We start from the raw sequence: 14888 nt of genomic DNA, 5'->3' as shown, positions 1-14888 counted from the left end.
GGGCTGAGACCTTTCATCAGGACTCACTCTAGATGTCATTCTGTCCATTTAAAAGAAACATAGTTTAGTGAGATTTCAGAAAGACCGTGACAACTTATAGTTAGAGCCCTTTGTTTTGTTGATACTTTAGAATTTATCTATAACGCACAAATCAATATTTTTTTTTAAAGTACAAATTTTTCTTCATTTCCCAGTGTTCTGGTCCTTCCATGGAGCCTACCCTTAAGGCTTCTGATGTGATCATCTCAGAGAAACTCAGTCGGCACTTTTATCGCATTGAAAAGTAAGCTCCCAAGTATTTCTAAGAAATATCAGAATATCTGAATCATGTATACTTTAACCTTAACTTCTAATAAATTTATTTATTTTAATTGTTCTGAATCTGCATGTGGAAACGTTTTCTCTGACTCCATTCAATATTTGTCTGCAGAGGAGATGTAATAATTGCTGTAAGTCCCAATGATCCCAAAATGAACATCTGCAAAAGAGTGATTGGTCTGGAGGGTGATAAGATATACACTAGTGGCCCATTGGATGCTTTTAAGACCCAAAGATATGTAAGTATTATCTTTGCTATTTTCTTAAAAATACTTTAAATTATTGTGTATGAATCCATCTGAATTTGTCACCATCACACAGTCGAAGGATTGTATTGGTGATGATCTAAAACAGAGGTTCCTGATCTTTTTTATGCCATGGACCCCTACCATTAACCGAAGGGTCCGTGGACTCCAGGTTGGGAACCCTTGATCTAAAAATATCTATTTGGACTATTCCATGATCCCCAGATTTTGGTCTTTATAAAGTGGTTACGTGTCTAATTGCACAGAAAAGTACACAGTAATCATTGCAATGGCAGGGTCATCAGGAGGACTGATGTACTCCTGACGAATCTTGGGACGCAAGTTCATGGCTCCTTGAAAATAGCAACACAAATACATATGGTCGTAAAGAATGTGTATGGCATCCTTGCCTTCAACGGTTGCAGTGTCGAGTTTAAAGCTAGGAAAGTTAAGTCACTGCTGTATAAAGCTTTGGTTAGGCCATATTTGGAGTGTTGCGTACAGTTCTTAAACTGCAAATAAATAAATATTGAACAAAATAGCAATGCATTTTTAAAGGTGCACCTACCTGAATATATACCATGTTTCAGGCTTTTAAAAGAAACTAGTTTATAACTCTTGATCAGGGGAATGAAATTCCTCCTCAATATCAATATTGTATCTCTATCATCGAACTCTTTCCAAGGAAAGGTAAAGGCATCAGTATCTCTCCATGTCCTGCATGTTCATGTGACTGTTTTGTTGGGGATGTGGGAAGAGAAGGGAACACCCAGAGAAAACTCACACAGTCACACAGAGACATAAGATGCAGATGTTGGAATATGAAGCAGCACACCAAAAAGCTGGAGGAACTCAGCAGCTCAGGCAGCACTTTTGGACCTGCTCAGTTCTTCCAGTGTCAGAGAATGCAGAGGAGGATTGATCCAAAAGCAGAGCAATGGAGGTAACTTTAATAACTGCAAAATAATAAGGCACAAGGGGCCACAAAACAAGAGAAGTACTAAATACCTTGGGCAGGTAACTGAAGGGTTAGGAGCAACTGGTTGAGGCTGACTGGTTCGAGGAGTAAGCAAGGGCTGTGGATGAGAGCTGGGTTAAATAAGCTGCAGATGATGAGCTGGAAGCAAAGACATCCCACCCTGCAAAAACTCATTTCAGGGAGGTAGCACCATCAATTTGCGGGAGACTCCCGGAACTTCCGGGAGAGGTGGGATGTCTGCAATAGAGTAGCTCCTTAGCAGCTAGCCAGCTAGTTTAAATAACATTAGCTATGCTAGTGAACAAATGACACCTGTTAAACTCACCTCAACATGTCTTTTACAGTCTTAACCCACCATGGGCAATAGAAAAGTCACTGTTGCAAACAGTGCAGCGAGCAACACTGTCATTATTTTTGACCCCTACTAGGGTACACTTTAGTGTAGTCTGGGGTGACATACGTTTTATGTTTTCTTTTTTTGGAACACTCTGCCACTCTGACTTTTTTTGGAACTCTCGCCCTCTCGCGCGCATGCGCTCTCTCGCTCGTGGCCGCTCTCTCTCGCGCTCTCTCTCTCTCGTGGCCACTCTCACTCGCGCTCGCTCTCGCGCTTGCTTTCTCGCTCTTGCTCTCACTCTGTCTCTCTCTTGTGCGCGCGCTCTCACGCTCTCTCTCGTGGTTGCTCTCACTCACGCTTGCTTTCTTGCTCTTGCTCTCTCTCTCGCGCACTGTCTCTCAAAAAAATTGATTTCTGTGATATTGTATATCATTTGCGGGCATCAGGGAGCCACTGTTAATATGCGGGAGACTCCCAGAACTTCTGGGAGAGGTGGGATGTCTGGAAGCGAGTGGCAGTTGATTCCTGTTAGCAGGGTGAAGACTAGGAGGTGCCTGCTGTGTAGGCCTGATATCCGGCTTATCGCACGTTGTCTCTTTCAAAGAAAATTGAGCATTTCTTAAGACTTAGTTCATTCAAAATACTGCCAGCAAATGGAAATCAGAAGAAACATTTTGGAAATGTGTTATAATATTCACATATGTAAATATTAAGTAATACTAATTAATTGACTTTTTTTACTTAGTCATTTTTGGGCATGTGGGCTTCTTTGGCAAAACTGTCATTCAATACCCATCACTAATTGTCTTGAGAAGGTGATGGTGAGGCATCTTCTTGAACTGTCGTATTCTAACAGTGTTTTAAAGACAAGAATTCCACATCTTAGACCCAGGAGCAGGGGTAGAATGGTGATATAGTTCCATATCAGGATAGTGAACATCCAGCTAAACATTGAACAAAGTTAAATCTTTAAGAGTTTTTCTCAAGGAAATAATCTGAGCAAACAGATTTAGGTGTACATGCTGTGCTTTAATTTTAATGCCAAGGTATAGTGGAATTGGGCAGCAGGTCGTGAGGCTGTTTCTATAGACTTTATTGGAGTTGGCTGGTGCAGGTTATTAATTGTATGGCTCTTCAGTGCTGAAGTCTCACTTCATCAAGTAAATAGATTATAAAATTGAAATCCTGCCTATTTGGAGTAACCAGATGGGGTTAATATTTAATTTGAGAATCAATTGCTATCAGTATATTATTGGCTTTAAAAGCACTGATATTTAATCATGGATTATAATTAAAATCCTTCTTGTCCAAACACATTGCTTCTATTTGCCCTTGCTTTTAATACCATTTGCTTTAGCTTTAGGCCTTGTTTAGCCATATGGTCAGTGTTGCAAAGGTTCAGGTTCATTTTCCCATTTTCATTCAGAATCACCAGATTAAGATACTCCCGGCATCATAAACTGCTGATGGGATAAGCCTGCATGTCACTTAAACAGAGGAGTGCCTGATGTCACTTTATTCGACTCCGATCTGTAAACACGGAATTGTCTGCCTTGTCACTCAAAGTGATAAAAGCTTGAGTTACACATCTGTTTCACAGCAATAGTTTCTTCACAATCACTGCAAATTGCTAATGCTCTAGCAGTGGCTGATGCGGGAGAAGTTTGTTTATTTTTGCAATGTAGTAGAATTCATTTTGGAGATGACATAGTTCATTCGTTCTAGTTTTCAGTGGCCAGTATAATTGTATATGGAGATGAGTTACGTTGCTGATTTTTGGGGTGGGGTGTGGGGAATGTGGCAGGAGGATCGCAAGGGTTATGCACAGTACTTAACCCTGAAGCATTTTCCGTATCAAACAAAGCAGCTGCCTGTGGTGTTTACAGCTTAGAGTGCTGAGCTGATGTGCATATTGGTTAATACAAATGGTACATACACCCTGCTTGTCAGCAGGTGTAATTGGAGATGTTGAGACTCCCTTAACAGATTAAAACAATTCTTCTGATTGGTTTGCATCAGGCATCAAATACATGATGAACCTTTGCCTTTATATTAGTTGTTTTTCTACAATGTCCAACTTTATGGTAACAGATTGGTTGCTTAATGAATTATTTCTGCTTATTATATTTTCTTTAGCAGATCAGTGTGGTTTTACCGCCTCTTTCAGTTTTATTCAAAGTATTCCAAACAGGTGATTAAGACACTTGAAGAAGTCATTCTTTTAAGTCAAATACAGAGATGATGCACCTGGTTAATTCCAAGCAATGTTGGGTCTTATATTTGGCATAAACCTCATATATCACCGATTTCAGATGCATGCCAGTCCAGTTTCTGTGGTCACAGAGTTCTTTAGCATAAACGTGGGCACCATCGATGCTGGCATTTTTCTACATCTGCATTATTTCTATGTGGCCACAGTTGCTCTATACTGCTGTATGTTTTGCCTATTCAAGTGACAGTCTAAATGACTCTTAAACATACTGATTATGTCTGATTTCACCTCCTCTCTGATAGTGAGTTCCAGACGTTGCCTGGTTCCAAACTTAGATTACACCATTAATATCTAAGGGGACCTACTCTTTCCTTGGCTCCTCTTGCTCCTGATACACTTATAGTATATCTTGGGATTTTCCTTAAATTTACGTGCCAAAGGTGTTTCATGCCCCATTTTTGCCATCCTAATTTTTTTCTTTACCTCCCTCCTACACACAATATATTCCTCAAGACTCCCTCAATTCTAGAGATCTATAACTGCTGTTTGTTTATTTTTTTATTGTTGTTGTTTTCCTTTTTGCACCTTATGGCACATCGGGCAGCATTTTTTTTTGCCATTTCCGAATTAAACTCCATTTGCCATTCCTTGTCCCACATACCCAGCTGATCAAGGTACTGATAACCATCCACACTGTGTAATCATCTCTGTTTTTTCAACTCTCTCTCCCTTCCCTTTCTGTTTACCGAATGTGCTACGATGAATTTCCATGGCCATGAATAGTCCTTTGTACAAAGCAGATGTTTTTCATGTGTGAAATTGGGTAGCAAACTCTACCACCAGAGTGTTAATCACCTCAAATACCTTAGTGTTTGGCGCCCACCTAATGAGGTATCTGTTTGATGCTAAACGTACATGGATATTTATAAATTTGTTTCCAAAAAAGTTACCGGAAGTTACTCCTTGAGGTGGATTGTTGGATAAATATATATACTCAGTGGCCACTTTACTAGGTTCCTCCTGTACCTATTAAAGTGGCCACTGAGAGTATGTTCATGGTCTTCTGCTGCTGTAGCCCATCCACTTCAAGGTTTGACATGACGTGCATTCAAAAATGCTCTTCTGCACACCACTGTTGTAACACTGTCGACTTCCTGTCAGCTTGAACCAGTCTAGCCATTCTCCTCTAGCCTCTCTCTTTAACAAGATGTTTTCACCCGTAGAGTTGCTGCTCACGATATGAATTGTTTATCACGTCATTCTCTGTAAAGTTTACGGACGGTTGCGCATGAAAATCCCAGGTGATCCGTAGTTTCTAAGATACTCAAACCATCTCATCTGGCACCAACAGTTATTCCATGGTCAAAGTTACTTAGATCACATTTCTTCCCCATTCTGACGGTTGACCTGAACAACAGCTGAACATTTCAGCCATATCTGCATACCTTTATGCATTGAGTTGCTGCCACGTGATTGGCTCATTAGGTAATTGCAATAATGAGCAGGTGTACAAATGTATCTAGTAAGGTGCACACTGAGTGTATAGAGTTGTTTCCTTGCTGTATCAGACTCTGGTTCTTGCTTTTTTTTAATCATTGCCCTACAAAAGAAAGTTGAATAGATTTGGGCTGTACTTATTGAAGTTTAGATGAAAGAGAGGTGTTCTTATTGAAGCATAAGGTTTTTAGGGGTATAGACCATGTAAATAGAGACTGGATGTTTCCTCTAATGCAATGGTTTCCCGACCTTTTTTATGCCATGGACCAATACTATTAAGCAAGGAGTCTGTGGACACAGGTTGGGAACCCCTGTTTTAATGGACAGTTCAGAAAGCAATTGTGTGATCTCAAAATAAGGGGTTGATCATTTAACAATAATAAGAAGAAGAACTTCTCCTCTCAGTGACTGTAAGGCTCTGAAAATTCCTGCCATAGGTCACAGGTTAAGGGTCAAAGGTGAACTATTTAAAGGGAACCTGAGGGCGGGGTGAACTTCTTCACTCAGAGGGTTGTGTGAGTGTGGAACGATCTGCCAGTGGAAGAGATGGTTGTGGGTACAACTGCAACATTTAAGAGAAGTTAGGATAAGTACACGGATAGAAGGGTTATGGAGTGTTATGGTTCAGGCACAAGACAAAAGGACTAGACAGTATGACAGTTCGTTGTGGACTAGATGGGCAAAAGGTTCTGTTTCTCTGCTAGGGTGTTCAATTACTATATGAAACTGAGATATGGAGCATTGTATATTTAAATCTACATGGTCTATTCAGTAAAAGAATCCAAGATTATGAGGTAGGGGTATGAGAAAAGCCAATTAGCAAAGATCCTCATGTATAGTGGTGCAGGGTAAAGGGGCTGAGTGTCCTACTTCTGTTATTGTTTCTTGTGCTCGTATCAATTTGTTTTGCAGCTCATCACAGTGCAAGATGCAGAACGAATACATAATTTAATTTCCTGAAGTATTCACTCTCCCAGACTGACAATCTTTCCATTTAATCTTCTCCACGCATCAATAAGTGAAAAAATAAATGGAGAGGAGAATAAACATGAAATCTCAAAGAAAATATGTCTAACACAAAAGTCTAATATAAAAAAGCAGTTAGCAAATATTAAAATGAGCTAATAGGATTACAAGGAAAAATAGAATGTTTCTAAAATAAACCTTACATTTATATAGTATTTTCATTTTTTAAGGACATTCCAATCTGCTTTACAGTCAATTAAATACTATCATAGTACAGTGACTATTGTAATCTGTGTAATCTGACAGCCAAAATTGCACACAAAACTGATAATTTGCTTTAGCTGTGTAAGCTAAAGATAAATAATAGCAAGGGTACTGACAGTACCTCTCTGTTCTTCAAATGGTGCCTTGGGATCTTTTATATTCACTGGACAGCTGACCGGGATTCAATTGAAAGTCTGATGTGAAAAATTACATAAAGGAGCTATGTAGTTCTTTGTCTACTGTCGACGAGTTGTTTATAATAGTCAGACTCTCTCTCTGGAAGTATTTTTCTCTTTAAATAATTTATTTTCCATTGATATATTTGCAATTATATGATAATATGTGCAATTCTTTTAAATGTCTGCTGTGAGTCTGACAGGCTAACCCTATGATATCACAGTGGATCAGTATCTTGATATGAGTGAAGATAATTATTCTGAGTGTCACTGTAAGGCGCCATATGGATAATACGAAAAATTTGATTCCTAAACCTGGAAATTAGACTGTGCAATATTGTTAACACTGCCATTAAAATAGCAGACAAGAGAATTTGATATGAATGCATTAAGTGTTCACAGGCAAATATCACAGCATAATTTAAAGGCTGCAGATTTTAAATGTCATAATTTAGTGCACTGTTATTTAAGAAAATGTACTTTCATCTTGAATAAGGAAATATTTTAAATTTAAACTTCTGCATTTAAACTCAACATCACTGTGCAAGCATGCAGGCGAAGGAATCTATGTGATTTGTGATTGAGTAACGGAGTAAATGTTATTATCTGCAAGTCCCCCAACTTTAAGTTTCTATTTTCTGTTATATCATTAAAGGTAATCTTCTTAAGAGTAGCTTTGGTACTTGTTAATTTCTCTTTTGTCACAAATGTCAATTTGGAACTTGTCCACATGATGAGAGGGCAGCAGGTTAATCTTAGTACCTGCGCATCTTGCTAATTACGTTATTTACAGGTGCAATGTTGTTTGTGACTGGTGATGGTTACTCCAAAACATGATAATAATTTGTTTCAGTTATCAACTTTGCCAAAGAATGCTGAAGCATCTTTCAAGATGACTCACTAATCTCTTTTATTAAATTCAGTAAGCAATTAAATGATCAAGTACCTTGTATGCAGTGGAAGAATCAGTAGTCATGCAAACGTAATTTCAGATTCAACGTTGATTATTGTTATTCTTCAGTGTCCAAGTGTAAATGAGAACAAAATTATTGTTTCTCCAGATCTGATACAGCATAAAAAACACAATAGGCATAAAGAACACCTAAAAATAACAATAAATATAAATACAAAAGTAATCCTATAAAACACAATGTACACACAAGAGATTCTGCAGATGCTGGGAATCCAGAGTAACATACAATAAATGCTGGAAGAACTCAGCAGGTCAGGCAGCATCCTGATGAATAGTCTCAGCCCGAAACGTCAACTTTTTATTCCTTTCCTTAGATGTTGTGTCATGCAATGTACAAGTAACTGATATATACATATACTCTATGTACATAAAGTGATTCAGGTGATGTGTGGTGGTGGGGTGGTAGAGTAGTTAATCAGTGGAGGTGTTGATCAACCTGACAACTTTAGGGAAGTTTTTTTTGAGACTAGTGGTCCTGGTGTGGATGATCGTAGTCTCTTCCCTAATGGGAGTGGGACAAACAGTCCGTGAGCAGGGTGGGCAGAATCCTTCATGATATTGCTGGCCCTTTTCTGGCACCTTTCTATATATGTGTCCTTGATGGTGGGTAGGCTGGTCCGGTGATACACGGGGCAGTTTTGACTGCCCACTGTAGAGTTTCCTGTCCATCACATTGCAGTGATGCAGCTTATACTATATTGGATCTGCTGCATGCACAGCAACTCTAAAGGAAAGGCAAGTATGATTTATTCAGTAGAATTTCTCTCTTAAATTGGAAGATTGCATTGAGAGCTTTGATCGGTTGGATTGTTAGATCCACCATCTTTTATCAGAATCAGAATCAAGTTTGTTATCACAGACTTGTGTTGTGAAATTTGTTGTTTTGTGGCAACAGTACAGTACAATATATAAAATATACAGTATTTATACACCTCCCATACCTAATAAAGTAGCCTTTGAGTGTATATTTATGGTCTTCTGCTGTTGTAGCCCATCCATTCAAGGTTCAACGTGTTGTATATTCACAAATGCTCTTCTGCACACCAATGTTGTTACATGTGGTTATTTATGTTATTATTGCCTTCCTGTCAACTTGAACCAGTCAGGCCATCCTCTTCTGACCCAAGACCATAAGGAACAGGAGCAGAATTAGGCCATTTGGCCTTTTGAGTCTGCTCCACCATTTCATCATGACTGATCCATTTTCCCTCTCAACCACATTCTCCAGCTTTCTCCCTGTAACCTTCCACTCCCTGAACTTATCCACTTGTACCTTAAAAGCACCCAATGACATGCCCTCCACAGCCGCCTGTGGCAACAAATTCCACAGATACGCCACCTTCTAGCTAAAGAAGTTCCTCCTCATCTCCTTTTTAAATGGACATTCCTCTTTTCTGAGGCTGTGCTCTTTAGTTCAAGACTCCATGACTGTAGGAAACATCCTTTCCACATCCACTCTACCTATACCTTTCAATATTCGATAGGGTTCATTGAAATACCCTCTCAATTTTTAAAATTTCAGCAAGTACAGTCCCAGAGCCATCAAATGCTCCTCAGATGATAACCCTTCTATATAAACCTCCTCTGGACTCTTTTCAATGTCAGCACATCCTTACCTAAATAAGGGCCCAAAAACTGCTCACAGTACTCCAAGTGAGGCTTCTCTACTGCTTTGTAAAGCCTCAATATTACATCCTTGCTTTTATATTCTAGTCCTCTGAGAATGAATGCTAACATCACAACACACATAAAAGTTGCTGGTGAACGCAGCAGGCCAGGCAGCATCTCTAGGAAGAGGTACAGTCGACATTTCGGGCCAAGACCCTTCATCAGGACTAACTGAAAGAAGAGCTAGTAAGAGTTTTGAAAGTGGGAGGGGGAGGGGGAGATCCGAAATGATAGGAGAAGACAGGAGGGGGAGGGATGGAGCCAAGAACTGGACAGGTGATTGGCAAAAGGGATATGAGAGGATCATGGGACAGGAGGCCCAGGGAGAAGGAAAAGGGGGAGGGGGGGAAAACCTAGAAGATGGGAAAGGGGTATAGTGAGAGGGACAGAGGGAGAAAAAAGAGAGAGAGAAAAAGAATGTGTGTGTATAAATAAATAAATAACGGATGGAATACGAGGGGGAGGTGGGGCATTCGTGGAAGTTTGAGAAGTCAATGTTCATGCCATCTGGTTGGAGGCTACCCAGACGGAATATAAGGTGTTGTTCCTCCAACCTGAGTGTGGCTTCATCTTTACAGTAGAGGAGGCTGTGGATGGACATATCAGAATGGGAATGGGATGTGGAATTAAAATGTGTGGCCACTGGGAGATCCTGCTTTCTCTGGCAGACAGAGCGTAGGTGTTCAGTGAAACGATCTCCCAGTCTGCGTCAAGTCTCGCCAATATATAGAAGGCCACATCGGGAGCACCGGACGCAGTATATCACCTCAGTCGACTCACAGGTGAAGTGTTGCCTCACCTGGAAGGACTGTCTGGGGCCCTGAATGGTAGCAAGGGAGGAAGTGTAACGGCATTGTGTAGCACTTGTTCCGCTTACACGGATAAGTGCCAAGAGAGAGATCGGTGGGGAGGGATGGGGGGGGACGAATGGACAAGGGAGTCGTGTCGGGAGCGATCCCTGCGGAAAGTGGGGGGGGGGGAGGGAAAGATGTGCTTAGTGGTGGGATCCTGTTGGAGGTTGCGGAAGTTATGAAGAATTACATGTTGGACCCAGAGGCTGGTGGGGTGGTAGGTGAGGTCCAGGGGAACCCTATTCCTAGTGGGGTGGCGGGAGGATGGAGTGAGAGCAGATGTGCGTGAAATGGGGGAAATGCATTTGAGAGCAGAGTTGATGGTGGAGGAAGGGAAGCCCCTTTCTTTAAAAAAGGACATCTCCTTCGTCCTGGAATGAAAAGCCTCATCCTGAGAGCAAATGCGGCGGAGATGGAGGAATTGCGAGAAGGGGGTGGCACTTTTGCAAGAGACAGGGTGAGAAGAGGAATATTCCAGATAGCTGTGAGAGTCAGTAGGCTTATAGTAGACATCAGTAGATAAGCTGTTTCCAGAGATAGAGACAGAAAGATCTAGAAAGGGGAGGGAGGTGTTGGAAATAGACCAGGTAAACTTGAGGGCAGGGTGGAAGTTGGAGGCAAAGTTAATGAAGTCAACGAGCTCAGCATGCGTGCAGGAAGCAGCGCCAATGCAGTCGTCGATGTAGCGAAGGAAAAGTGGGGGACAGATACCAGAATAGGTTTGGAGCATAGATTGTTCCACAAAGGCAACTAAAAGGCAGGCATAGCTGGGACCCATACTGGTGCCCATAGCTACATCTTTAGTTTGGAGGAAGTGGGAGGAGCCAAAGGAGAAATTATTAAGAGTAAGGACTAATTCCGCTAGATGGAGCAGAGTGGTGGTAGAGGGGAACTGGTTAGGTCTGGAATCCAAAAAGAAGCGGAGAGCTTTGAGACCTTCCTGATGTGGGATGGAAGTATATATGGACTGGACATCCATGGTGAAAATAAAGCGGTGGGGGCCAGGGAACTTAAAATCATCGAAAAGTTTCAGAGCGTGAGAAGTGTCACGAACATAGGTAGGAAGGGATTGAACAAGGGGGGATAAAACAGTGTCAAGGTATGCAGAAATGAGTTCAGTGGGGCAGGAGCAAGCTGAGACAATGGGTCTACCTGGACAGGCAGGTTTGTGGATCTTGGGTAGGAGGTAGAAACGGGAAGTGCAGGGGTGTGGGAACTATAAGGTTGGTAGCAGTGGATGGGAGATCCCCTGAGTGGATAAAATCGGTGGTGGTGTGGAAGACAATGGTCTTCCATTTGCCTTCCCTCACCATTGACAGAACCTACTAGTTAACCTTAAGGGAATCCTGCACAACAGCTCCTAAGTCCTTTTGCAACTTGGGTTTTTGCATTTTTTGCCCGTTAGAAAATAGTCTACGTTTCTGTTTCTTCTATCAATGTGCATTCCCATACACTTCCTGACACTGTTTCCATCTGCCACTTTTTCGCTCATTCTCCTAATCTGCCTAAGTCTTTCTGCGGCCTCCCTGCTTTCTCAACACTACCTGCCCTTCCACCTATTTTCGTATCATCTGCTAACTTGACGACAAAGGCATCAATTCTGTCATCCAAATTATTGACATATAATGTAAAAAGAAGACCCTTGTGGAACACCACTAGTAACTGGCAACCAACCAGAAAAGGCTCCCTTTATTCCCACTCTTTGCCCCCTGCCAGTCATCTATCCATGCAAGTAGCTTTCCTGTAATACCTCGTGCTCTTATCTTGTTAAGCCGCCCCATGTGCAGCACTTTGTTAAAAACCTTCTGAAAATCCAAGTATGCAACATCCACCGATTCTCCTTTGTTTATCCTGCTTGTTATTTCCTCAATGAATTCCAAAAGATTTGTCAGGCCAGATTTTCCTATTTTATCATGTGCCTCCAAGTATCCTGAAACATCATCCTTAACAATCAACTCCAACATCTTCCTAGCCACTGAGGTCAGGCTAACTGGCCTATAATTTCCTTTCTCTGCTATCCTCCCTTCTTGACATATGGAGTGACATTTGCATTTATCCAGTCCTCCGGAACAATACCAGAATCTGGATACCTCGCTCATTCACCAACAGAACTGCCATTCGCCCATTCTCTGTAAACTCTAGGGACTGTTGTACATGAAAAACCCAGGAGATCAGCAGGTTCTGAGATAATGAAACCACCCCATCTAGCACCAAAAATCATTGCACAGTCAAAATCACTTAGATCTCATTTAGATTAGATTATGAAGACACACAGTCCTCTTTTATTGTCATTCAGTAATGCATGCATTAAGAAATGATAAATTATTTCTTCCGGTGTGATATCACATAACACAGGACAGACCAAGACTGAAAGAAACTGACAAGACCACATAATTATAATATATAGTTACAACAGTGCAACAATACCATAACTTAATGAAGAAGTCCATGAGCAGAGTAAAAGTTCAAAGTCTCTCAAATGTCCCACATCTCACGCAGACGGGAGAAGGAAGAACTCTCCCTGCCATGCCGACCACAGTCCGACTCTGAGTCATCTGAAAACTTCGAGCTCTGATCAGCTCTCCGACACCGCGTACTGAGAGCCATCTCTGTCCGAACGATTCAACCTCAATCTCGGTCGCCAACAGCAGGCAAAGCCAGGGATTTTGAGGGCTACCCTCTGAAAGATTCCTGACCATGCAGTAACGACAGCAGCAAACGAACGTTTCAGAAATTTCTTCAGATGTCCCTCTATGCTTTCACATCCCTCTCCATCAAATCAGAATTGTCCACGCCCCCTATTTAACGGATACGATATCATTTTTCACTGGAGGGCTGCACACGCGCGGTGTGCTGCTCGCTCTCCTCCCGCTGATGTTTGGTTTGAACAACAGCTGAACCTCTTGACCTTGTCTGCATGCTTTAATGCATTGAGTTGCTGCCACATGATTGGCTGATTAGATATTTGCATTATTGAGCTGGTGTACCTAATAAAGTGCACTGGTGTGAGTGTGTGTGTGTGTGTTACGTTTATGTATGTAGAACAAAATAGTGAGGTAGTGTTCATGATCCATGGACAATTCAGAAATCTGATGATGGAGGGGAAAAATCGTTGAGTATGTGTCTTCAGGTTCCTGTACCTCCTTCCTGATTGTAGTAATGAGAAGAGTGCATGACCTAGGTGGTGATGGTCCTTAATGATGGATGCTGCCTTCTTGAGGCATTACCTACTGAAGATGTGCACAATGCCAGGGAGGCTAGTGCCCATGATGGAGCTGGCTGAACTTACAACCTTTTGCAGCTTTTATTCTTTAGGTAAGATGTCAAACGTAGATTTCATTAATGTTCTTTAACGATCCATGTTTCTTCCTTCCATCAGCACTATCAAAAAAAAAACAGATGACTGAGGCAGTATTTCTGGTTTTGTATGGCTGACTAAATTCCTGTGAGATAACACCTTTGCTCTTCAACAACAGTAACAACTGCATGCAGCTGGATTGAACCTTTCACTTAGCAAGTTGTCCAAAGATATTTTATAGGAGTGTTTTAAACAAAATTGACGCTGCGCTGTGTATGAATATAGAAAGCAGATAGAAGATGCAGGTTTTATTTAGATTCTTAAAGGAAAGAGTGGAGAGGTTTAGGAAGGGAATCCTGGGGCTTAAGGCTGAAGATGCTGCAGCTAATGGGGTAATTCCCTACTGCAGCTAACAGTAAGGAATTTGTTCAGTGGAAAGATCCTTAAGGACGAGAGATGCTTCGGAGAAGACTGAGGCCATGGAGTGAGTTGGAAAAGTGGGAGGCATAATAAAAATGATCTGCTCCTTAACCAGGAGCAAGCACTGAGATAATAGGCAAATAGGAATAAGTATGTGTCTGTGTGTAATTTTGAATTCCCTTATTTTCAGGAGCAGAAAAAGACATTTTCTTGACATTCAATGTTGAGTTAACAAAAGTTTGGTGACTTATTTCAGCAGAGTGAATAAATGCATGGGAGAAGTTGGTAAGGAAGGAAAAGTGAGTATTAATAATGGCATGGAAATATACTCTTGAGTTTAAACATGTCACCACAACTTTCTTCAGAAAATTATTCAATATATAAAGAATATTATGATATTTTGATATGACACCATATTGTTATTAAAAGCTTTTGTTATATGATCTGTGGAGAGCACCATTATTCCATCTTCTTACATTTATGACTTTGATTTCTTTCTTAACTTGCACAGTTCTCAAGTGGGCTTGTTTTTTGTGCATGAGGATACAAGACTTTCCATATGATTTCCATACGTTTGTCAGCATTGACCAGGCTCCAGTGCAGCTGGAAACCAGCAAAAATGTATGTAAAAATACAAACCTCATGGTGTTAGCCTCTCTACTTGATCCCCTTGAAGTTCTTCAT

General features: G+C 41.1%; 1 protein-coding gene across 3 annotated transcripts in view; it reads left to right on the top strand.

Moving 5' to 3' along the window:
- immp1l (inner mitochondrial membrane peptidase subunit 1) overlaps nt 1-14888 on the top strand; it is a 136211-nt gene that overhangs the window by 73905 nt on the left and 47418 nt on the right. For all 3 annotated transcript variants that reach the window (XM_063061630.1, XM_063061628.1, XM_063061629.1), the window contains 2 exons: nt 195-283; nt 431-557. In XM_063061630.1, coding sequence (XP_062917700.1) covers nt 195-283; nt 431-557 — 216 coding nt within the window. The remainder of the gene's footprint in view (nt 1-194; nt 284-430; nt 558-14888) is intronic.

The sequence above is a fragment of the Mobula hypostoma genome, chromosome 11 (genome assembly GCF_963921235.1).
Source record: "Mobula hypostoma chromosome 11, sMobHyp1.1, whole genome shotgun sequence".
Classification (NCBI taxonomy): Eukaryota; Metazoa; Chordata; class Chondrichthyes; order Myliobatiformes; family Myliobatidae; genus Mobula; species Mobula hypostoma.
The sequence above is the reverse complement of the archived record's forward strand: the minus strand, read 5'-3'. Positions and strand labels throughout refer to the sequence as shown.